This window comes from Triticum aestivum, chromosome 3D (genome assembly GCF_018294505.1).
Source record: "Triticum aestivum cultivar Chinese Spring chromosome 3D, IWGSC CS RefSeq v2.1, whole genome shotgun sequence".
Taxonomy (NCBI): Eukaryota; Viridiplantae; Streptophyta; class Magnoliopsida; order Poales; family Poaceae; genus Triticum; species Triticum aestivum.
The window spans coordinates 560,565,935-560,591,536 of NC_057802.1; the positions used below are offsets into that span (position 1 = coordinate 560,565,935).

The 25,602-nt window shown below is 49.9% G+C and overlaps 1 protein-coding gene across 1 annotated transcript; it reads right to left on the reverse strand.

The window, feature by feature from the left end:
* Positions 1-23,376: 23,376 nt before the first annotated feature.
* Positions 23,377-24,735, reverse strand: LOC123075439 (polygalacturonase inhibitor). The gene has a single exon (XM_044498043.1). The coding sequence runs from the start codon at positions 24,639-24,641 to the stop codon at positions 23,619-23,621; it is 1,023 nt and encodes a 340-aa protein (XP_044353978.1). The 5' UTR covers positions 24,642-24,735; the 3' UTR covers positions 23,377-23,618.
* Positions 24,736-25,602: the final 867 nt, after the last annotated feature.

The following is a 25,602-nucleotide window of genomic DNA, read 5'->3' on the forward strand; positions in this document are numbered from 1 at the left end:
GAATTCCCCGAGGGGTTCAAGCCCGTCAATATGAATCATAAGATGGAACAACCGATCCCGCGGTATGGATAGAGGATTTTATTCTCCACATCCATATGACCCGTGGAGACGACCTCCAAGCCATCAAATATCTCCCACTAAAACTGAAAGGGCCAGCTCGGCACTGGTTAAACAGCCTGCCTGAAAATTCCATCGGCAGCTGGGAGGACTTGGAAGAGGCTTTTCTTGACAACTTCCAAGGAACTTACGTCCAGCCACCTGATGCCGATGACTTAAGTCACATAGTTCAACAACCCGGAGAGTCCGCCAGAAAATTCTGGACCAGGTTCCTAACCAAAAAGAACTAGATTGTTGACTGTCCGGACGCCGAAGCCCTAGCGGCCTTTAAACACAGCATCCGCAACGAATGGCTCGCACGCCACCTCGGCCAAGAAAAGCCGAAGTCTATGGCAGCCCTTACGACACTCATGACCCGCTTTTGCGCGGGTGAGGACAGTTGGCTGGCTCGTAGTAAAAACACAACCAGCGAGGCAGGCCCCTCCGAGGGCAAAAACAGCACCGGCAAGCTCCGGCGCAATAACACAAATGCCGAAGTAATGGCGATAACACCGATGACACGGCAATTCACGCCGGATTCAGGGGCTCCAAGTCCGGCTAGCGAAAGAAGCCTTATAAAAGGAACAGCAAGGGACCATCCAGTCTGGACCGCATACTCCATCGTCCATGCCAGATACATGGCACCGCAGACAAACAAGCCAATCATACCAACAGAGATTGCCGGGTTTTCCAGCAAGCCAGCAAGTCAAATGCCGAGAGCAAGGAAACGGGATCGCAAAGCGAGGACGACGACGAAGAGCCCCGGCAGCCGAACACTAGAGGACAGAAAAAGTTTCCCCCTTGAGTCAAAGTGGTGAATATGATATATGCTACACACATCCCCAAAAGGGAGCGCAAGCGCGCACTCAGGGACGTCTACGCGGTAAAGCCAGTCGTCCCAAAATTCAATCAGTGGTCGTCATTCCCGATCACCTTCGATTGCCGAGATCACCCAACTAGTATCCGCCATGGCAGTTCGGCCGCACTCGTCCTCGACCCAATCATTGACGGATTTCACCTAACATGAGTCCTCATGGACGGTGGTAGCAGCCTCAACCTGCTCTACCAGGATACAGTGCGCAAAATGGGCATTAATCCCTCATGAATCAAGCCCACGAAGACTACCTTTAAAGGAGTCATACTAGGCATAGAGGCCCGTTGTACGGGCTCAATCACGCTGGAGGTAATCTTTGGTCCCCCGAACAACTTCCGAAGCGAAGAGCTAGTCTTCGATATCGTCCCCTTCCACATCGGCTACCACACACTGCTCGGATGAACCGCGTTTGCTAGATTCAACGCGGTGCCACATTACGCTTATCTCAAGCTCAAGATGCCCGGTCCACGCGGCGTCATTTCAGTAAATGGAAACACAGAACGCTCCCTCCGTACAGAGGAGCACACCGCCGCCCTAGCAGCAGAGGTACAGAGCGGCCTTCTCAAGAAGCACTATAATCCGGCTGCCGAGCCCCTGGACATCGTTAAGAGGGTCCGGACTACACTGCAACAGGACAACTCTGCTCGTCCAGAGCTCAATTAGCAATTCAGCCTCCGCCCCAGCCCCGATGAGGGAATGGCATTCGTACCGCGCGTACATAACTACGCACTCAAAACCCCATGGGTACTGATGGAGGCATAACTAGCTCGCGATCTACAGTGCTGCTCGACCGACCCTGGGATTCACACGCCTTTACTCTTTTCTTTTCATTTCGGGTCTTTCTCTTTTCGAGGTCTATTCGGACGATCAGCTTGCAGAACATACCAAGGAGGCAAGGAGCTCTGGCGTACAAGGGAATCCCCAGGTGGTCTCTGCTAATGATTGCTATACCTGTTTTACGTACCCGTACGCAGCTCGCCCTTGGTCATGGCATGTTAAATAGCCTTACTTGCTTATCGCATTACTTGTACAAGTATGTCTCCAAGCACTAATTACATCACAATGGTGAATAAATGGTGGCGTCAGCTTATTACTTAATTTTCCTGTTTCCTCACCTTTATATTTATTACTCATTGCACACGTACACCATGGTACGTATTACTGCGCCAGGGGCTTCATCACGCCCCGCATTACGGCAATAAAAGTCTGAACACTTTTACAGTATAGTTCGGCACCCCGAACTTATAGCATTATATGCATCGGCTCCGAATCATGTCTTTGGTCAATAGTTGGGTTGCCCGGCTCCTGTGCTTACTACCTTCGTTCCGCTATATCGGCTGGGGTAGTAAAGGGAGAACTACTGCGATTGTGTCCCGGTTCTTCCGGACGAGCACCTCAGTAGAGAAAGCCAAAAACTGACTGTCATGATGCGGCGAGAGCTGGTCAGCTCTCCGAGAGGTCCCAAATTGTTACAGATTTTCTCCGCTTCTTGCAAGGAATCGGTTTCTCCGATTAGGCGTGTATAACGCCCCTAGTTCGGCCTTCCGAATAACAGGGGCTTCGCCGAATTTCTTAATTGTCAAACTCCTATGGCTAAGTGAGGGTGATAAAGGCCGCATAGTCTGATTGCCTTGTTCGTTGCGCTAAACACCTCCTTTAAGGACCAGAATGTGGAGTAAAGAGTGTTTAGATTTATCCCGAACACCCCCGTACTATCTACGTGGGGGCAGAAGCCGACGACTGGTCAACCCTCAGATTTCGTAAACGGCCGCACATGAGGTAAAACTTAAATCGCAAGCATTATATTACATAACATCATTGTTCCATATTACAGGACGGGATAATACGAATGTTTTCATGGGAATATAACATCCTTCGAACATTGCTCCGCCACAAGGCGGGATCCCTCCAGGACACCATCAAAATACAGCTCGGGTCGACGATGCTCCTTGCCTTCCGGCGGTCCCTCGGTCATCAGCTTCTTGGCATCCAGCTTCGCCCAATGCGTCTTGACGCGGGAAATGCCATCCGTGCACCCTCAATGCAGACCGACTGCTTCACGGCTTTGAGCGGCGGACAGGCACTCACCAGCCGCTTCACAAGTCCGAAGTAGCTGCTAGGTATGGGCTCGGCAGGCCACAGCCGGACTATTAGGTCCTTCATGGCTAGCTCTGCCGACCTGTGCAGCTCGACCAGCTGTTTCAGCTGGTCGCTAAAGGGCACCGGATGTTCAGGTCCAAGATGTTGAGACCAGAATAGCTTCTCCGTAGACATCCCCTCTTTGGCTTGATAAAACTCGGCAGCATCTGATATGTTGCGCTGCAGATCCGTAAACGCCCCTGGAAAACCCAAATTCGGGTAAGTACACAGAATGTTTCCTCCGCATACTTGCTTTACATGGAAAAATACTTACTCGCCGCAATCTTCCTGGCCGCCTGAATTTCCTGGAGGGCGCTCTGGGCTTCGGCTCGTGCATCCTGCGTGCTCTGGCGGGCCTTCGCAAGTTCGGACTCTTGCGCCTTAGAATCGCGCTCCAAGGACTCGAACCTCGTGACCGCGTCCTAGAGCTGCTGTTGCGCCTTGCTAACCCGGGCCTCGTGCTTCTCGCGCGCGGCGCATTCCTTGGCCGCTTTGTCCTCGGCCTCGGCTAACGCCTTCTTGAGGGCTGCCACCTCGTTCGTGGCCCCTAATAAAAAGTTTATGACACTTTAGCCCGCACAGGCTATTCATTTTTCTTAAATGTACACGCAGGTTACTGCATACCTTGGCTATCCTCCAGTTGCTTCTTCACGAGGCCGAGCTCTTCCTCGGCCCACTTTAGTTTTTGCTTCAGTCCGGAGACCTCCGCAGCATGAGCGGTAGCAGCCTGCAGCGATACGTGCTTATTCACATAGACAACTTATGTTAGACTCCTGCGAAAATTATCATTGATCCTCTGTTCGACTTTTTCTTTCCGAACACCGAACAGAGCATCAGGGGCTGTTGTCTACATTGTGATATTCTTCCTACAATCACACTACTTACCTCAAAGCCCGTTAGAAGGCTAGTACAGGCTTCAGTCAGTCCGCTTTTGACGAACTGAACCTTCTCGATCACCATGCCCATGAGGGCACGGTGTTCATCCACAATGGAGGCGCCTCGTAGCTGTTGGGGAACGTAGTAATTTCAAAAAAATTCCTACGCACACGCAAGATCATGGTGATGCATAGAACGAGAGGGGAGAGTGTGTCCATGTACCCTCGTAGACCAAAAGCGGAAGCGTTAGCACAACGCGGTTGATGTAGTCGTACGTCTTCATGATCCGACCGATCAAGTACCGAACGCACGGCACCTCCGAGTTCAGCACACGTTCAACTCGATGACGTCCCTCGAACTCCGAACCAGCCGAGCTTTGAGGGAGAGTTCCGTCAACACAACGGCGTGGTGACGATGATGATGTTCTATCGATGCAGGGTTTCGCCTAAGCACCGCTACGATATGACCGAGGTGGAATATGGTGGAGGGGGGCACCGCACACAGCTAAGAGATCAATGATCAATTGTTGTGTCCATGGGGTGCCCCCTGGCCACGTATATAAAGGATGGAGGGAGGAGGAGGCCGGCCCTCATAAGGCGCGCCCAAGTGTGGAGTCCTACTAGGACTCCCTAGTCCTAGTAGGATTCCACCTCCCACATGGAATAGGAAAAAGGGAAGGGAGAAGGAGAAGGAAGGAAGGGGGCGCCCCCTCCCTAGTCCAAGTCGGACCAGCCCATGGGGAGAGGTGCGGCCACCCTTTGGGGCCTTTCTCTCCTTTCCCGTATGGCCCATTAAGGCCCAATACGATTCCCGTAACTCTCCGGTACTCCGAAAAATACCCGAATCACTTGGAACCTTTCCGATGTCTGAATATAGTCGTCCAATATATCGATCTTTACATCTCGACCATTTTGGGACTCCTTGTCATGTCCCCGATCTCATTCGGGACTCCGAACTACCTTCGGTACATCAAAACACATAAACTCATAATACAAATCGTCACCGAACGTTAAGCGTGGGGACCCTACGGGTTCGAGAACTATGTAGACATGACCGAGACACGTCTCCGGTCAATAACCAATAGCGGAACCTGGATGCTCATATTGGCTCCTACATATTCTACGAAGATTTTTATTGGTCAAACCGCATAACAACATACGTTGTTCCCTTTGTCATCGGTATCTTACTTGCTTGAGATTCGATCGTCGGCATCTCAATACCTAGTTCAATCTCGTTACCGGCAAGTCTCTTTACTCGTTCCATAATACATCATCCCGCAACTAACTCACTAGTTACAATGCTTGCAAGGCTTATAGTGATGTGCATTACCGAGAGGGCCCAGAGATACCTCTCCGACAATCGGAGTGACAAATCCTAATCTCGAAATACGCCAACCCAACAAGTACCTTAGGAGACACCTGTAGAGCACCTTTATAATCACCCAGTTACATTGTGACGTTTGGTAGCACACAAAGTGTTCCTCCGGTAAACGGGAGTTGCATAATCTCATAGTCATAGGAACATGTATAAGTCATGAAGAAAGCAATAGCAGAATACTAAACGATCAAGTGCTAAGCTAACGGAATGGGTCAAGTCAATCACATCATTCTCCTAATGATGTGATCCCCTTAATCAAATGACAACTCATGTCTATGGCTAGGAAACATAACCATCTTTGATCAACGAGCTAGTCAAGTAGAGGCATACTAGTGACACTCTGTTTGTCTATGTATTCACACAAGTATTATGTTTCCGGTTAATACAATTCTAGTATGAATAATAAACATTTATCATGAAATAAGGAAATAAATAATAACTTTATTATTGCCTCTAGGGCATATTTCCTTCAGTAGTGCCACAAATAAGTTGCACTATCATTATTAACTTTGCATCTTTTAGCTTCAATATTATGAATATGTGTATCACTACAATCGAGATCCAACAAACCATTTTCATTGGGTGTATGACCATAGAAGGTTTTATTCATGTAAACAGAACAACAATTATTCTCTAGCTTACGTTAATAAACGTATTGCAATAAACATGATCCAATCATATTCATGCTCAACGCAAACACTAAATAACATTTATTTTTTAGGTTCAACACTAATCCCGAAAGTATAGGGAGTGTGCGATGATGATCATATCAATCTTGGAACCACTTCCAATACACATCGTCACTTCACCCTTAACTAGTCTCTGTTTATTCTGCAACTCCCGTTTCGAGTTACTACTCTTAGCAACTGAACCAGTATAAAATACCTAGGGGTTGCTATAAACACTAGTAAAGTACACAACAATAACATGTATATCAAATATACTTTTGTTCACTTTGCCATCCTTCTTATCCGCCAAATACTTGGGGCAGTTCCGCTTCCAGTGACCAGTCCCTTTGTAGTAGAAGCACTCAGTTTCAGGCTTAGGTCCAGACTTGGGCTTATTCTCTTGAGCAGCAACTTGCTTGCCGTTCTGCTTGAAGTTCCCCTTCTATCCCTTTGCCCTTTTCTTGAAACTAGTGATCTTGTTAACCATCAACACTTGATGCTCTATCTTGATTTCTACCTCCGTCGATTTCAGCATCACGAAGAGCTTGGGAATCGTTTTCGTTATCCCTTGCATATTATAGTTCATCACGAAGTTCTACTAACTTGGTGATGGTGACTAGAGAATTCTGTCAATCACTATTTTATCTGGAAGATTAACTCCCACTTGATTCAAGCGATTGTAATACCCAGACAATCTGAGCACATGCTCACTGCTTGAGCTATTCTCCTCCATCTTTTAGCTATAGAACTTGTTGGAGACTTCATATCTCTCAACTCGGGTATTTTCTTGAAATATTAACTTCAACTCCTGGAACATCTCATATGGTCCATGATGTTCAAAACATCTTTGAAGTCCCGATTCTAAGCCGTTAAGTATGGTGCACTAAACTATCAAGTAGTCATCATATTGAGCTAGCCAAACATTCATAACGTCTGTATCTGCTCCTCCAATAGGTCTGTCACCTAGCGGTGCATCAAGGACATAATTCTTTTGTGCAGCAATGAGGATAAACCTCAGAACACGGATCCAATCCACATTATTGCTACTAACATCTTTCAACTTAGTTTTCTCTAGGAACATATCAAAATAAAACAGGGGAGCTAAACGCGAGCTATTGATCTACAACATAGATATGCTAATACTACCAGGACTAAGTTCATGATAAATTTAAGTTCAATTAATCATATTACTTAAGAACTCTCACTTAGATAGACATCCCTCTAATCATCTAAGTGATCACGTGATCCAAATCAACTAAACCATAACCGATCATCACGTGAAATGGAGTAGTTTTTCAATGGTGAACATCACTATGTTGATCATATCTACTATATGATTCACGCTCGACCTTTCGGTCTCAGTGTTCCGAGGCCATATCTGCATATGCTAGGCTCGTCAAGTTTAACCTGAGTATTCTGCGTGTGCAAAACTGGCTTGCACCCGTTGTAGATGGACGTAGAGCTTATCACACCCGATCATCACGTGGTGTCTGGGAACGACGAACTTTGGCAACGGTGCATACTCACGGAGAGCACTTTTATCTTGAAATTTAGTGAGAGATCATCTTATAATGCTACCGTCAATCAAAGCAAAATAAGATGTATAAAAGATAAACATCACATGCAATCAATATAAGTCATATGATATGGCCATCATCATCTTGTGCTTGTGATCTCCATCTCCGAAGCACCGTCATGATCACCATCGTCACCGGCGCGACACCTTGATCTCCATCGTACCATCCTTGTCGTCTCGCCAACTATTGCTTCTACGACTATCGCTACCGCTTAGTGATAAAGTAAAGCAATTACATGGCGATTGCATTGCATACAATAAAGCGACAACCATATGGCTCCTGCCAGTTGCCGATAACTCGGTTACAAAACATGATCATCTCATACAATAAAATATAGCATCATGCCTTGACCATATCACATCACAACATGCCCTGCAAAAATAAGTTAGACATCCTCTACTTTGTTGTTGCAAGTTTTACGTGGCTGCTACGGGCTGAGCAAGAACCGTTCTTACCTACGCATCAAAACCACAACGATAGTTCGTCAACTTAGTGCTGTTTTAACCTTCTCAAGGAATGGGCGTAGCCACACTCGGTTCAACTAAAGTTGAAGAAACTGACACCCGCCAGCCACCTGTGTGCAAAGCACGTCGGTAGAACCAGTCTCGCGTAAGCGCACGCGTAATGTCGGTCCGGGCCGCTTCACCCAACAATACCGCCGAACCAAAGTGTGACATGCTGGTAAGCAGGATGATTTGTATCACCCACAACTCACTTGTGTTCTACTCGTGCATATAACATTAACGCATAAAACCTGGCTCGGATGCCACTGTTGGGGAACGTAGTAATTTCAAAAAAATTCCTACGCACACGCAAGATCATGGTGATGCATAGCAACGAGAGGGGAGAGTGTGGCCACGTACCCTCGTAGACCAAAAGCGGAAGCGTTAGCACAACACGGTTGATGTAGTCGTACGTCTTCCCGATCCGACCAATCAAGTACCGAACGCACGGCACCTCCGAGTTCAGCACATGTTCAACTCGATGACGTCCCTCGAACTCCGATCCAGCCGAGCTTTGAGGGAGAGTTCCGTCAACACGAAGGCGTGGCGACGATGATGATGTTCTACCGACGTAGGGCTTCACCTAAGCACCGCTACGATATGACCGAGGTGGAATATGGTGGAGGGGGCACCGCACACGGCTAAGAGATCAATTATCAATTGTTGTGTCCATGGGGTTCCCCCTGGCCACGTATATAAAGGATGGAGGGAGGAGGAGGACGGCCCTCATAGGGCGCGCCCAAGTGTGGAGTCCTACTAGGACTCCCTAGTCCTAGTAGGATTCCACCTCCCACATTGAATAGGAAAAAGGGAAGGGAGAAGGAGAAGGAAGGAAGGGGGCGCCCCCCTCCCTAGTCCAATTCGGACCAGTCCATGGGGAGAGGTGCGGCCACCCTTTGAGGCCTTTCTCTCCTTTCCCGTATGGCCCATTAAGGCCCAATACGAATTCTCGTAACTCTCCGGTACTCCGAAAAATACCCGAATCACTTGGAACCTTTCCGATGTCCGAATATAGTCGTCCAATATATCGATCTTTACGTCTCGACCATTCTGAGACTCCTTGTCATGTCCCCGATCTCATCCGGGACTCCGGACTACCTTTGGTACATCAAAACACATAAACTCATAATAGAAATCGTCACCGAACGTTAAGCGTGGGGACCCTACGGGTTCGAGAACTATGTAGACATGACCGAGACACGTCTCCGGTCAATAACCAATAGCGGAACCTGGATGCTCATATTGGCTCCTACATATTCTACGAAGATCTTTATCGGTCAAACCGCATAACAACATACGTTGTTCCCTTTGTCATCGGTATGTTACTTGCTTGAGATTCGATCGTCGGTATCTCAATACCTAGTTCAATCTCGTTACCGGCAAGTCTCTTTACTCATTTCGTAATACATCATCCCGCAACTAACTCATTAGTTACAATGCTTGCAAGGCTTATAGTGATGTGCATTACCGAGAGGGCCTAGAGATACCTCTCCGACAATCGGAGTGACAAATCCTAATCTCGAAATACGCCAACCCAACAAGTACCTTCGGAGACACCTGTAGAGCACCTTTATAATCACCCAGTTACGTTGTGACGTTTGGTAGCACAAAAAGTGTTCCTCTGGTAAACGGGAGTTGCATAATCTCATAGTCATAGGAACATGTATAAGTCATGAAGAAAGCAATAGCAGAATACTAAACGATCAAGTGCTAAGCTAACGGAATGAGTCAAGTCAATCACATCATTCTCCTAATGATGTGATCCCGTTAATCAAATGACAACTCATGTCTATGGCTAGGAAACATAACCATCTTTGATCAACGAGCTAGTCAAGTAGAGGCATACTAGTGACACTCTGTTTGTCTATGTATTCACACAAGTATTATGTTTGCGGTTAACACAATTCTAGCATGAATAATAAACATTTATCATGAAATAAGGAAATAAATAATAACTTTATTATTGCCTCTAGGGCATATTTCCTTCAGTGTTGCCTCCAGCAGATTCTCCGGTGCCTCTGGTTGGACAGAGGTCACCGGCGGAACAGGCACATCTCCTCCTTTTGGGGAAGGCCGTTCGCTGGACTCCGGAGCCATGTAGGTCTCCGGAATGGTATCCGGCCGAGGGCCGAAGGGAAATCGGGCCCAGTCACCAGTCCCCATGGGGGCTTGTTCCCCCATATGTACGACGGCCGAGGAGTCATCCTGGGGCTCCACCCCGGTGATCTCCGGAACCTCTCCCCGGTCTGGGAAGGTCTTTTGGGACACCACCTCGTCATCACCCTTGGGCGAGACAGAATGAGCCGGTGGTGGAGACATGCTAGCCATCTCCTTCGAGTCTAGTGAATCCTCTGTCGGGGATCGCGGGGAGTCATCGCATGCCGGACTGCGATGACAAGATTTAAAGCATATCAATATTACAAACTGGGAAGGCCAGACGTTTTTTGGACTCTGATACTTACGATGCGGCCCGAGGCTTGGTCCGGCGAGGTCGCTCCGGACTGCTATCGACATCCCACACGGAGTTATCCGCGAAGGAGCTTTTCCCTTTCTTGGGCGCTTTCGCCTCCGGATTCGTGGGGGCCGCTCTCCTCTTCCTCCCCACTTCAGGTGGGGAGTCGTTTTCTTCCTCCTCTTCATCATCGTCATCGGCGGACGAAGAAGAAGTTTCGTCTTCGGACGTCACGTCCGGAGTGCCTTTTCGGCAAGGGCCCTTCTTGGCCCCTTTGGCCGCTTTCTTGGCCATCTTCTCTGGCACCTCATAAGGTGCCAGAAATAGCATTTTTGTCAGTAGTGGGAATTCTTGGTCTTCAGGCAGCGGAGCCGGACAGTTAATCCCCTCTGCTACCTCGATCCAGGCCTGAACACATGGGTAGGAAAGCTTAGGCTTTTCCTCAAAATATGCTAGTAAAGGGTACACCTTGAAAACATTAAAGAACTTACCGAATTAGCCTGACGTTTTAAGCTAAGCCCGTGATCTTCGGTCGTGGGCGGTGGCGTCTCGCCGGCCTTGAAGAGCACTTTCCAGATTTCTTCATGCGTCGTGCCAAAGAGCTCTAGTAGCGTCTGGTGCTTGGCCGGATCGTACTCCCACAAATAGCAAGTCCGGCGTTGGCACGGAAGGACCCAACGAATGAGCATGACCTGGATCACGTTGACAAGCTTGATTTTCTTGTCTATCATGTTATGGACGCACGTCTGGAGCCCGGTCAGCTCGTCCGAGGGACCCCAGTTTAGGCCCCTCTCTTGCCAGGAGGTGAGCCGCATCGGGATTTCGGATCAGAATTCGAGGGCCGCCGCCGAGTCAGAGTCGCGCGGCTCGGTGATGTAGAACCACCCCGACTGCCACCCCTTCACCATCTCCGCGAAGGAGCCTTCGGGCCAGGTAACATTGGGCATCTTGCCCACCATGGCGCCTCCGCACTCTGCTTGTTGACCGCTCACCACCTTCGGCTTCACATTGAAGGTCTTCAGCCACAGGCCAAAGTGAGGTGGGATGCGGAGAAAGGCCTCACAAACGACGATAAATGCCGAAATATTGAGGATAAAGTTGGGAGCTAGATCATGGAAATCTAGCCCATAGTAAAACATCAGTCCACGGACAAACGGGTGGAGAGGGAATCCCAGTCCGCGGACGAAGTGCGTGAGAAACACAACCCTCTCATGGGGCTCTGGAGTAGGGACAATATGCCCTTTGACCGGGAGTCGGTGGGCAATCTCCTTGGCTAGGTATCCGGCCTCCCGGAGCTCCTTGATGTCCTTCTTCTTCATAGAGGAGGCCATCCACTTGCCTCCAGCTCCGGATCCGGGCATGTTTGGAGTGCTTTCTTGGACAAGGAAAAGCTAAGGCTTGGGCGTTGGAGCTCAAGGACGGAAGGGATGAGGAAGAGAAAGGGCGTGGGTGAGAAAAGGGAATCCTTATCCCCTTATAAAGGCCGCGAATATCAAGCGCCTCCCCACTCGCCTTAAACTCGCCTATTCCCAAGGACCGTGCAAGCGGCACGGTTGGGTTACCCACGCCCGCATTAATGAAAATCCCGCAATGAGGGGACACGATCTCTGCCTCGACAATACGTGCCAATGACAACCGCGTCTCGAAACATGGAGCGGCAGACGAAAAACGGTTCGAAATTATGACCGGATGGATGTGATGTCATGTGGTAAAAAGCTGTCAGCAGATTGGACTCATGCAAGTATTATATTCTCTCTGCGGTTGTGTGTGGTACGCGTTACAGGTCCGGATACTTTCGTTGCGTCCGAAGACTATCTTGGAGTTCGGAAAAAAGGGAACCCGCCTTGCAATGCCGAAGACAATCTGCGCGCCGGGCTCCTCATCATTGAAGCCAGGTTCAGGGGCTACCGGGGGAGTCCTGGACTAAGGGGTCCTCAGGCATCCGGCCTGTTATCCTTGGGCCGGACTGATGGGCTGTGAAGACATGAAGGACGAAGACTGTACCCGTGTCCGGATTGGACTCTCCATGGCGTGGAAGGCAAGCTTGGTGACCAACTATGAAGATTCCTTCTATGTAACCGACTCCATGTAACCCTAGATCCCCCCAGTGTCTATATAAACCGGAGGGGTTAGTCCGGAAAGGATATACTCATTACCATAGTCAAATAGGCTAGACTTCTAGGGTTTAGCCATTACGATCTCGTGGTAGATCAACTCTTGTAAACACTCATATTCATCAAGATCAATCAAGCAGGAAGTAGGGTATTACCTCCATAGAGAGGGCCCGAACCTGGGTAAAATCGTGTCCCCCGTCTCCTGTTACCATCGACCTTAGACGCACAGTTCCGGACCCCCTACCCGAGATCCGCCGGTTTTGACACCGACACTCTCCTTCAGCCCTTCCGTCCTTGAGCTCCAGCGCCCAAGCTTTAGCTTTTCCTCGTTCAAGAAAGCACTCCAAACATGTCCGGATCCGGAGCTGGAGGCAAGTGGATGGCCTCCTCCGTTAAGAAGAAGGACATCAAGGAGCTCCGGGAGGCCGGATACCTGGCCAAGGAGATTGATCACCGACTCCCAGTCAAAGGACAGATCATCCCCACTCCAGAGCCCCACGAGAGGGTTGTGTTTCTGACACATTTTGTCCGCGGGCTGGGATTCCCTCTCCACCCGTTCGTCCGCGGACTGATGTTTTACTACGGGCTAGACTTCCATGACCTAGCCCCCAACTTCATTATCAACATCACGGCATTCATTGTCGTGTGCGAGGCCTTTCTCCGCATCCCACCTCATTTCGGCCTATGGCTGAAGACCTTCAATGTGAAGCCGACGGTGGTGAGCGGCCAACAAGCAGAGTGCGCAGGCGCCATGGTGGGCAAGATGCCCAATGTTACCTGGCCCGAAGGCTCCTTTGCGGAGACGGTGAAGGGGTGGCAATCGAGGTGGTTCTACATCACCGAGCCGCGTGACACTGACTGGGCAGCGGCCCCCGAATTCCGATCCGAAATCCCGATGCGGCTCACCTCCTGGCAAAGAGGCGCCTAACCTGGGGTCCCTCGAACAAGCTGACTGGGCTCCAGACGTGCGTCCAGAACATGATAGACAGGAAAATCAAGCTTGTCAACATGATCCAGGTCATGCTCATTCGTCGGGTCCTTCCGTGCCAACGCCGGACTTGCTATCTGTGGGAGTACGATCCGGCCAAGCACCAGACGCTACTAGAGCTCTTCGGCACGACGCACGAAGACATCTGGAAAGTGCTCTTCAAGGCCGGCAAGACGCCACCGCCCACGACCGAGGATCGCGGGCTCAGCTTAAAACTCCAGGCTAATTCGGTAAGTTCTTTCATGTTTTCATGGTATACCCTTTACTAGCATATTTTGAGGAAAAAGCCTAAGCCTTCCTATCCATGTTTTCAGGCCTGGATCGAGGTAGCAGGGGGGATTAACTGTCTGGCTCCGCTGCCCGAAGACCAAGAATTCCCATTACTAACAAAAATGTTGTTTCCAGCACCTTATGAGGTGCCGGAGAAGACGGCCAAGAGAGCGGCCAAAGGGGCCCGGAGGGGCCATCGCCGAAAAGGCGCTTCGGACATGATGTCCGAAGACGAGATTCACTCTTCGTCCGCCGAAGACGATGACGAGGAGGAGGAAGAAGAAGACGACTCCCCACCTGAGGTGGGGAGGAAGAAGAGAGCAGCCTCCACGAATCTAGAGGCGAAGGCGCCCAAGAGGGGAAAAAGGCTCCCTCGCAGATAACTCCGCGTGGGATGTCGATAGCAGTCCGGAGCGACCTCCCCGGACCAAGCCTCGGGCCGCGCCATAAGTACCAAAATCTTTATGCCCGCCCAAACGTCTGGTCTTTCCTCTTTGTAATATTGATATGTTTGAATTATGTCATTGCAGTCCGGCCTGTGACAGTTCTCCGCGATCCTCAACAGAAGGTTTGCTGGATCCAAAGGAGAGGGCCAGGATGTCACCGCCGCCTGTTCACTCTCCCTCGGCCAAGGGTAATGACGAGGAGGTGTCCCAAAGGACCTCCTCGTACCGGGGGAAGGTTCTGGAGATCGTCAGGGTGGCGCCCCAGGATGACTCCCGGGCCGCCGGACATATGTGGAAAAAAGCCCCTGTGGAGATGGGTGATGCGGGCCGAGTTCTACTCGACCCTCAGCCCATATGGGTACGGTGATCGAAAAGGTTCAGTCCGCCAAAAACGGACTGACCGAAGCCTGTGCTAGCCTTCTAACAGGCTTTGAGGTGAGTAATGTAATTGTAGGAAGAATATCACAGTGTGGACAGTAGCCCCTGATGCTCTGTTCGATGTTCGAAAAAAACGAACAGAGGATCAAAAATAATTTTCGCAGGAGTCTAACATAAGGTGTCTATGTGAATAAGCAGACATCGCTGCAGGCTGCTACCGCCCATACTGCGGAGGTCTTCGGACTGAAGCAGAAACTAGAGCGGGCCGAGGAAGAGCTCGGCCTCGTGAGGAAGCAGCTGGAGGATAGCCAAGGTATGCAGTAACCTGCGGGTACATTTAAGAAGGATGAATGGTTCAAGCTGACTAAAGTGTCATGAACTTTAATAGGGGCCACGACCGAGGTGGCGGCCCTCAAAAAGGCGTTAGCCGAGGCCGAAGAAAAAGCGGCCAAGGAATGCGCCGCACGCGAGAAGCACGAGGCCAGGGTCAGCAAGGTCCAGCAAGAGCTCCAGGACGCCGTCAAGAAGTACAAGTCCTTGGAGCGTGATTCTAAGATGCAAGAGTCCGAACTTGCGAAGGCCCGCCAGAGCGCGCAAGATGCCCGAGCCGAAGCCCAGAGCGCCCTCCTGGAAATCCAGGCGGCCAAGAAGATTGTGGCGGGTAAGGCTTTCACTATGCAAGGCAAGTATGCAAAGGAAACGGTCCTTGTACTTACCCGAACTTGTGTTTTCCAGGGGTGTTTACGAATCTGCCGCGCAGCATATCAGATGCTGCCGAGTTCTACCGGGCCGAAGAAGGGATGTCTACGGAGAAGCTGTTCTGGTCCCAATATCTTGGACCAGAACATCCGGTGCCCTTTAGCGACCAGTTGAAACAGCTGGTCGAGTTGCACAAGTCGGTCGAGTTAGCCATGAAGGACCTGATAGTCCGGCTGTTGCCTGCCGAGCCCGTGCCCAGCAGCTACTTTGGACTTGTGAAGTGGCTTGTGAGTGCCTGCCCACGGCTTGAAGTCGTGAAGTGGTCGGTCTGCATTGAGGGTGCACGGATGGCATTCGCGCGCATCAAGACGCACTGGGCGAAGATGGATGCCAAGAAGTTGATGACCGAGGGGCCGCCTGAGGGCAAGGAGCATTGTCGGCCGGAGCTGTATTTCGATGGTGTCCTGGAGGGATCCCGCCTTGTGGCGGAGCAATGTGCGAAGGACGTGATATTCCATGAAAACATTCGGGTTGTCGTGTAATATGAAACAAGATCGGTATGTAATATGATGCTTGTGATTAAATTTTACCTCCTGTGCGCCCGTTTATTAAAATCTGAGGGTTGACCAGTCGTCGGCTTCTGTCCCCACGTAGATAGTTCGGGGGTGTTCGGGATAAATCTAAACACTCTTTACTCCACATTCTGGTCCTTAAAGGAGGTGTTTAGCGCAACGAACAAGGCAATCAGACTATACGGCCTTTATCACCCTCACTTAGCCATAGAAGTTTGACAATGAAAATTTCGGCGAAGCCCCTGGTGTTCGGAAGGACGAACTAGGGGCGCTATGCACGCCTAATCGGAGAAAAGCCGATTCCTCCCGTAAAGCAGAAAAAATCTCTAAGGATTTGAGACCTCTCGAACAGCTGACCAGCTCTCGCCTCATCATGACAGTCAGTTTTCGGCTTTCTCTACTGAGGTGCTTGTCCGGAAGAACAGGGACAAAATCACAGTAGTTCTCCCTTTACTACCCTAGCCGATATAGCGGAACGTAAGGTAGTAAGCACAGGAGCCGGGCAACCCAACTATTGACCAAAGACATGATTCGGAGCCGATGCATATAATGCTATAAGTTCGGGGTGCCGAACTATACTGTAAGAAGTGTTTGGACTTTGGTTGCCGTAATGCATGGCGTGATGAAGCCCCTGGCGCATTAATACGTACCAGAGTGTACGTGTGCAATGAGTAATAAATACAAAGGTAAGAAAAAAAGGGGAAACAATAAGTAATAAGCTGACGCTGCCCTTTATTTGTAATGTGATTAATACGTCGAGGCGTATTTGTACAAGTAATGCGATAAGCAAGAAAGGCTATTTAACATGCCATGACCAAGTGCGAGCTGTGTGCGGGTATGTAAGACAGGTATAGCAGTCGTTAGCAGAGGCCACCTGGGGATTCCCTTGGATGCCAAAGCTCCTTGCCTCCTTGGTGTGTCCGATAAACGGGTTGTCAGAAGAAACCTCGAAAAGAGAGGGAAAACCTGAAATTAAAAGAAAGAGCGAAGGTGTGCGAATCCTGGGGTTGGTCGAGCCGCACTGTGGGTCGCGAGCTAGCTATGCCTCCGTCAATACCCGTGGGATTTTGGGTGCGTAGTTATGTACACGTGGTACGAATGCCGCTACCTCGTCGGGACTGGGACTGAGGCCGAATTGCTAGTCGAGCTCTTGACGAGTCAAGCTGTCCTGTTGCAGTGTAGTCCGAACCCTCTTAATGATGTCCGGGGGCTCGGCAGCCGGATTATGGTGCTGCTTGAGAAGGCCGCTTAGTACCTCTGCTGCTAGGGCGGCGGTGTGCTCCTCTATACGGAGGGAGCGTTCTGTGTTTCCATTTACTGTTATGACGCCGCGTGGACCGGGCATCCTGAGCTTGAGATAAGCATAATGTGGCACCGCGTTGAATCTAGCAAACGCGGTTCGTCCGAGCAGTGCGTGGTAGCCGCTACGGAAGGGGACGATATCGAAGATTAACTCTTCGCTTCGGAAGTTATCCGGGGAACCGAATACCACCTCCAGTGTGATTGAGCCCGTACAACGGGCCTCTACGCCTAATATGACTCCTTTAAAGGTAGTCTTTGTGTGCTTTATTCGTGAGGGATTAATGCCCATTTTGCGCACTGTATTTTGATAGAGCAGGTTGAGGCTGCTACCATCGTCCATTAGGACTCGTGTCAGGTGAAATACGTCGATGATCGGGTCGAGGACCAGTGCGGCCGAACCGCCATGACGGATGCTAGTTGGGTGATCTCGACGATCAAAGGTGATCGGGAATGACGACCATGGGTTGAATTTTGGGGCGACTGGCACTACCGCATAGACGTCCCTGAGTGCGCGCTTGCGCTCCCCTTTGGGGATGTGTGTAGCATATATCATGTTCACCGTTTTCACTTGAGGGGGAAACTTTTTCTGCCCTCCGGTGTTCGGCTGCCGGGGCTCTTCATCGTCGTCCTCGCTTTGCGATCCCATTTCCTTGTTCTCGGCATTTGACTTGCTGGCTTGCTTGAAAACGCGGTAATCTCTGTTGGTGTGGTTGACTGGTTTGTCTGGGGTGCCATGTATCTGGCACGGACGATCGAGTATGCAGTCCAAGTTGGATGGTCCCTGACTGTTCCTTTTATAAGGTTTCTTCCACTGGCCGGACTTGGGGCCGCTGAATCCGGCGTGAATTGTAGTGTCATCGGTATTATCGCCACTGCCTCGGCGTTTGTGTCTATTGCGCCGGAGCTTGCCGGTGCTGTTTTTGGCCTTGGATGGGCCTGCCTCACTGGCTGTGTTTTTTTTCTACGAGCAAGCCAGCTATCCTCACCCGCGCAAAAGTGGGTCATGAGTGCCGTGAGGGCTGCCATGGATTTCGGCTTTTCTTGGCCGAGTGGCGAGCGAGCCATTCGTCACGGATGCTGTGTTTGAAGGCCGCTAGGGCTTCGGTATCCGGACAGTCGATGATCTGGTTCTTTTTGGTTAGGAACCTAGTCCAGAATTTTCTGGCTGATTCTCCAGGTTGTTGAACTATATGACTTAAGTCATCGGCGTCTGGTGGCCGGACATAAGTACCTTGGAAGTTGTCAAGAAAAGCTTCTTCCAAGTCCTCCCAGCCGCCGATGGAATTTTCAGGCAGGCTGTTTAACCAGTGTCTAGCTAGCCCTTTTAGTTTTAGTGGGTGGTATTTGACGGCGTGGAGATAGTTTCCACGGGCCATATGGATGTGGAGAATAAAATCCTCGATCCATACTGCGGGATCGGTTGTTCCGTCGTATGATTCAATATTGACGGGTTTGAACCCTTCGGGGAATTGGTGATCCATTACTTCATTAGTGAAACAAAGAGGGTGTGCGGCGCCTCTATATCGGGCCGCGTCACGGCGTACCTCTGATGGAGTCCGCCTGCGGTTGTCGGCCCGGGCGTGACTAGGTTTGCCACGTCCGAATAGGTACCCATCGTCGCGCGTCGAAGAACGTCCTCGCGATCCGTAGATCGATCTGGTGTGTCCTGCTCTATTGTCCAGGTCCTGTCGAAGGTCGTATGTATAGTCCCGGGCTGTTTTGTCTCTGTTTTTACGAGGCGGTGGGCGGGCTGCTGTTCGGCCTGAGTTGCCGTTTTATTCCGACTGCGGGGTGGTCGGTCCGCCGCGCTATCCCGACCACGTGGTGGTCGTTCCGCCTTGCGCGAGGGAGGTATGGGCTCCGGCGCCTCCTCATCAAACTGAGGTAGCAATCTGCGCTTCGGGTAACTCTTGGCTGGAAGCTTGAGACCGTATTCTTCGGCTGCCAGGACATCGGTCCATTTGTCAATGAGTAGGTCTTGATCAGCTTGAAGCTGCTGCTGCTTCTTCTTCAGGCTTCTTGCAGTAGCTATTAGCTGGCGCTTGAAGCGCTCCTGCTCGAGGGGTGCCTCAGGCACGATGAAATCCTCGTTGCCGAGGCTCTCCTCATCCTCGGAGGGTGGACGATAACTATCGTCATCCGAGTCATTGGGCATGGCCTGTTTATCAGGGTTAACTTGCCCGTTTTCTTGTTCCTCCTGTTCGGATGTTGCTCCAACAGGGTCTTCATTGTTTTCGGCGTCGTCCGGAGTACTATTTTCTTCGATGCCAGTGTTGCTGTCTTTTGAGCGACATGACTTAGAACAGCGTTTAGGGCGCCGGCGCTTGGACTGTGTCTCAGAAGGTTTAACTGGATCTTCTTTGTCATCGTCGCTAGCTTTTTTAGGTGCATCAACCATGTACACATTGTACGAAGAGGTGGCCGTCCAACGTCCAGTGAATGGCGGGTCTTGGCCTTGCTCCTTGCCGGCATCGTCGTCCATGCCGTCGATGTCTTCGGAGTCATAATCAAGCATGTCGGTTAAGTCCTGGACAGTGGCTATGAAGTGGGTGGCGGGTGGGAAGCGAAATTCTCCATCATCATCCTCTAGTTCGAACCGGTCATAGTTCAGCTGTGAGTCCCCCGCCAAGGACAGGTTCTTTAATGAATTTAGCACATCGCCCAAAGGTGAGCGCTAGAAGACGTCTGCGGCGCTGAATTCGAAGATCGATAGACGATCAAGTTCGGTGTCTGTGGGCGTATGTGGTTCGGAATATATAGCTGGAGACGAGTCCGGAGTTCCGTTGACGCAAATATCGCAAGGCGTCGAGTCCGTGTGCGGCTCCAACGCCGCGGACTCTGTGGCCTCGGACGACGCAATCTGTTTCGGTTCTAAGACCGTTGCAGCAACAAGAACCATCTCCTGGATGTGATCCGATGACATATTTAAGTCATGTTCATCGGAGCGAGGGGGAGCGATCGTCGCGGTCTCAAATCCGTCGAAGATCAGGCCTCCACAGATGTCCGCGACGTAGTTCAAGCTCCGAATCTGACCTGGTGGCCTGGGGCGTAACTATCGATCAGCTCCAAATGGCTAAACGAGTTGGCCCGCAGTACGAAGCCGCCGAACACGAAGATCTGTCTGGGAAGGAAGGTTTCCCCTTGGATAGCATCGCTATGGACGACAGAAGGAGCCATCAGACCTATTGACGACGGCACAGTCGAACTGTCAATGAAAGCACCAATGTCGGTGTCAAAACCGGCGGATCTCGGGTAGGGGGTCCCGAACTGTGCGTCTAAGGTCGATGGTAACAGGAGACAGGGGACATGATGTTTACCCAGGTTCGGGCCCTCTCTATGGAGGTAATACCCTACTTCCTGCTTGATTGATCTTGATGAATATGAGTATTACAAGAGTTGATCTACCACGAGATCGTAATGGCTAAACCCTAGAAGTCTAGCCTGTATGACTATGGTAATGAGTATATCTCTTTCGGACTAAACCCTCCGGTTTATATAGACACCGGGGGATCTAGGGTTACATAGAGTCGGTTACATAGGAAGGAATCTTCACAGTTGATCGCCAAGCTTGCCTTCCATGCCAAGGAGAGTCCTATCCGGACCCGGGTACAGTCTTCGGCCTTTGTGTCTTCACAGCCCATCAGTCCGACCCATGGATAACAGGCCGGATACCCGAGGACCCCTTAGTCCAGGACTCCCTCACCCCTCTCCCCTGAATTAGCATGGGCTTTTCCCAACAGAGGCAATTGGGTGGTAGCGAGGGGATTGTGAGAATGGGAGGGACGAGTCCTCGCACGGGGTGAGCCGATGATCTTGCCGCCCTTGGAGGGGGTGACACGTCGCTGTCCCTTTCCTTTTCTTTTGTTTTGACCTCCCGACGGAGATCAAACTACTCATGGTTACCGGTAAATACTACTTCTCAGTCAACATGTCAAAGACCTAACTTTTTTAGTTTCAACATTAGTCATCTCTTTCATGGTTTCATCCCATCCTCTTTTTCCGAAAAGGGTTATTTATTACTTAAAATGTTTAAGCATTACACCCGGCCTCCGCATAACTAAGATGCATACAGCCAACCAAAATCCTCTCGCACAAACGAAAATTAAAAAGGCGAAATACTCAGAAACATGTAGAGTCCGTATAACACGTAAAGCGGAGGTGGACCAATCCTAAGATCCTGCCACCCATGTTGTTCAGGAAATCGGTAACCGGTAGCTGCTCGGTCGGCTTGGGAGTAGTGATTAATCGGTGAATCGGCCTATTAACTGCATTAATCGGTCGACCATTAATCGGTAGATTAAATAGGAATTGCCAACATATATCTACCTTTCTATGTATTATACCATACTCTCATGCTTTCAACTATGTGATATACCAAAATATGCTACTATTTGGTCGAACCCTGGCTTTTGAGGACTGGGAGGGGATGGGAGGGGCTACAGGCAAATATTTTGGGCTTTCTTTGCCCACAAGTTCATGGGTCAGCAGCGATTAATCGTCCTACCAACCAATTAATTGGTCTAACTGGCCGATTAATCGGTCTAACAAGTTAACATGATGAATAGGTGCTATTCGATTCAGTCGCCCTAGGAGTAGCGATTAACTGGCCTGTTAACTGATTAATCAGATGAATTCTTGAACAGTGTAAAAGTATTCCTCTCCGTATCCTCCAATCGTGTATATACCTTCGTAAATAGGTCTCGATTCTCCACGCGTTGTAGAGAGAACCATAAACGAAGAGTCCCGTTACATCTATAGATAATCTGCATTAGAGAAGTACTTTTATCGATAAAAACCTCACACTGCTATTCTCATATCCTCACACTGCTATCCCACATAGCTTCCACTATACCATTCTCTCCCTGAAGGCTGAAACTAACTTAAGGCATTTTTTGGTGCACCTTGTGAAGTTGTGATGGAATCAATAGTCGCGTAGAGAGATGTCAGGCCTCAACATCATTTCTTTTGTACTATGGCCTCTATGTTGACCAAACAGACAACTAGTTAGAAAGCTCAATAAGGCGCCAAATCTTTGGAGTGCTGGATTGAGTGGGCGAAGCACAAATCAACCGAACTCAACAGCCGGGAAAGTACTTCTTTGCTTGATCAAGAATAGGAGGGTAAATGTGTTGAGGACGGAGCAAAGGTAATTGCGAGGGTTAGCGCCATCATTACCAACCATGGCAAGGAATGATCGACGCCGCCTGCATTTGGGGAAAGGGAAGGAAGAGGGGGAAAACGAATTGAAAAGCTGACATTGAAAAAGTGAGTGATGAATCTACACTATTTGCTACTCCCTTTATTTCTAAATATAAGTCTTTGAGATTATGTAGTCCATATTAAAATCTCTAAAAGGACCTATGTTTAGGAACAGAGGGAGTAGGAAAAAGAATGGCCAACTATATCGTCTGAAATTAATTTTGGGAATGTCGATTTTCTGGGTCATTAGATTAAGATCCAACAACAAAGAGCAGCGGTTCGGTTCTCAGACTCATCTGTGTCCCCGATAAAGAAAAAAAATCAAAACAAATACTAGTAGAATTCAACAACTTCTTTTTTTTTGCATGGTAGATAATTTGGTGCATGAGGTGCGTTCCAAATTTTAGATCATTTGGACATACGAGTAGCTCTCATCAAAATAGAAAATTGGGTTAGAACAGTACATGAACAATAAACTTTTTTACAGACCCTAAATTTTTCTTTTTTGGCCAAGTGCTACTTACATGTCCAAATGATTTGAAATTTAGAGCGCACCTCACGTACAAAATTATATACCAAGCAAAAAAATGGATTTTTTGAAATTTGTTTTGTATCTTTTGTGATTTTTTTCGACCCGGTGTAAATGAGCCTCGACTCAGAAATGGATATTCGCCGACAACCGTCCTTCTTTCTTCTTCCTTCATCTTTCTTCTTCTCCAACTATCCCTCCTCGCCCAAAATTAACTTAATCCAGGTTGTAAAGTCAGTCAACTTTTTTTTTGCGGGTGAAAAGTCAGTCAACTTACATATAGCAATTGTGAAAAAACAAAGAAAAATAATTTGACCTTGGTCCAACCATCGAGGATCTTTCCGCTACAACAGATCACAGATGAATCATGATGTCAGACAGTTAAAACAGAGGAAGTGCTAAATCTAGCTGATAACTTCACCGACACACACAACCATCTTGACTTTATTTCAGCACAACTCTTAATCCAGGGAGACATTAGCCCAAATGATCGACATAGAAATATCATCATTCTGCCAAACCCACCGGATTATGTTTCATGTCCAGCGGACAGTTCTATCTATTTCTTGCATGCAGGGAGGGGAGCACCACAGAGGCACTTGTTGTGCTGAAAGTTGTAGAGATCAAACCTCTCCATGTTGCCGCCGGTCGGCACTGGGCCGCAGAGCCTATTGTAGCTGACGTTGAAGAACTGCAGGTTGGACAAGCTCGCGACCTGCGCCGGGATGCTGCCATGGATGGCATTGTGGCTCACGTCGACGAAGTAGAGCTGCTCTGGGAGCACCACGGCCGATAGGTCGAAATCGAAGTCGTTGCGGGACAGGTCGATGTACTGCAACTCCTTCCCGCGGCCGAAGAGTCCGGACGCGTCGCCGGTCAGGGCGTTGCGCGACAGGTCGAGGTGCGCAAACTCCACGGCGGCGAACCCGGCCGGGACTGGTCCCGTGAGGTTGTTGTGCGACAGCCAGAGGTAGACCTGGTCCGCAGACTTGCTGAGGAACATCGGGGGGATGGCGCCGGTGAGGCGGTTGCGGCTGAGGTTGATGCCGGACAGGTTGGGGATTGTCCCCAGCGACGCCGGGATGGCGCCGCTGAGCGAGTTGAAGGAGAGCTCGAGGAAGGTGAGCTTCTTGAGCGCGCCCAGGAAGGACGGCACGGGGCCAGACACGGCCGTCCAGGAGATGCGGAGGCTGGAGAGGTTGGAGAGCTTGCCGATGGCCGGCGGTATGGGGCCAGAGAGCCTCGGGAGGTGTCGCAGGGTGAGGTCCTGCAGGTGGGGGAGGCCTGCGAGGGCGCTAGGGATGGTGCCCGTGAGGTTGGCGTCCTGGAAGACGGCGAGGCCGACGACGCGGCCGGTGAAGTGGTCGCAGGTGACGTCGTACCAGTCGCAGCAGGGGTTGTCGGGCGTCCACGACGCGAAGTGGTAGGCCTCCCCGAGGGCGGCCTTGAAGGCGAGCAGCGCCGCCTTGTCGCCTGGGTGGCAGTCCTTGTACGTCGGGTCCGGAGAGGGCTCGGCGTTGGCCGCGCCGGCGAGGAGAGAACAGAGGAGGAGGACGAGCAGAGCGCGTGAGCGCATCCTCATCCTGTCGGCTGTGTGTGTGTGTGGCTTTGATGTGATGGGAATGGGAGTCCACTTGGGTGTGCTGCGCCCTCCGTCTTCGTCTTCGTGTGTCCCATGCTGCATATATGTACAGACTCGTCGATGCACTCGGACCTACCTAATGAGCATTGAAGAGTCAGAGAAGAAGCCAAACATGGATCCATCGAGAAGAGCTGAGGATAAGATGCATACATAATACAGCTGGCTTACCCCTCACGTGCGATGTGTTTGGCGAATCGGCACCCACTGGACGACTGGTCCAGCACGCTACCCCTCTAAGCAGTACAGTTGCACGTGTTTAGTTCATTGCTATATTTATGACTTGCCACACTTTTTTATTTACATGGTTTGCAAGTCATTGACTTAAGTTTTTGTCAAATGTGTGACGGTACTTTTGTTAGACACATTGTTTGTGGGGCCACACTTTGAGAAAGCTTAATTGTGGCAAAGTTAATCATAAACTAAACCAACCTAAATAATTCATCAAAATGCAAGCATCCACCCTACATGTCATTATTAGTTTCAAGACTATTTTTCACACAAGAAGGATGAGATTGCCCGATACCCCTTCATAGTCAGAGGTATGATGGTCTTATTTTAAGAGACTTTTTACGGTGCATCATACTACCCAACATAGTGGGTAGTATTTAGTTGATCCGATGGTCAATATTGATCAATAAAATTTTCACTCAAGGACATATTAGTAATTCTCAATAAGAGGTAGATTTATTCTTTCTTAGCTTTAATCATAATTATATTAATCTAATTAATTAAGTTAATCCCATCTGACGCGACATTGTTCCTCCGCTGCTCGCGAGGCCACGCCGCCGCAAAAATCTCCATGCGGCTCGCCGGCGCAAGGACCTCCGCTATACCCACTCCCTTGCAGCCAATGCGTGCACACAGAACAACACGGCTTCATGTGGCGCCCGGTGCACTAGCC

Bases quoted from the DNA above. Each gene is read 5' to 3' on its own strand.
- LOC123075439 (XM_044498043.1), bottom strand. From the start codon at position 24,641: ATGAGGATGCGCTCACGCGCTCTGCTCGTCCTCCTCCTCTGTTCTCTC.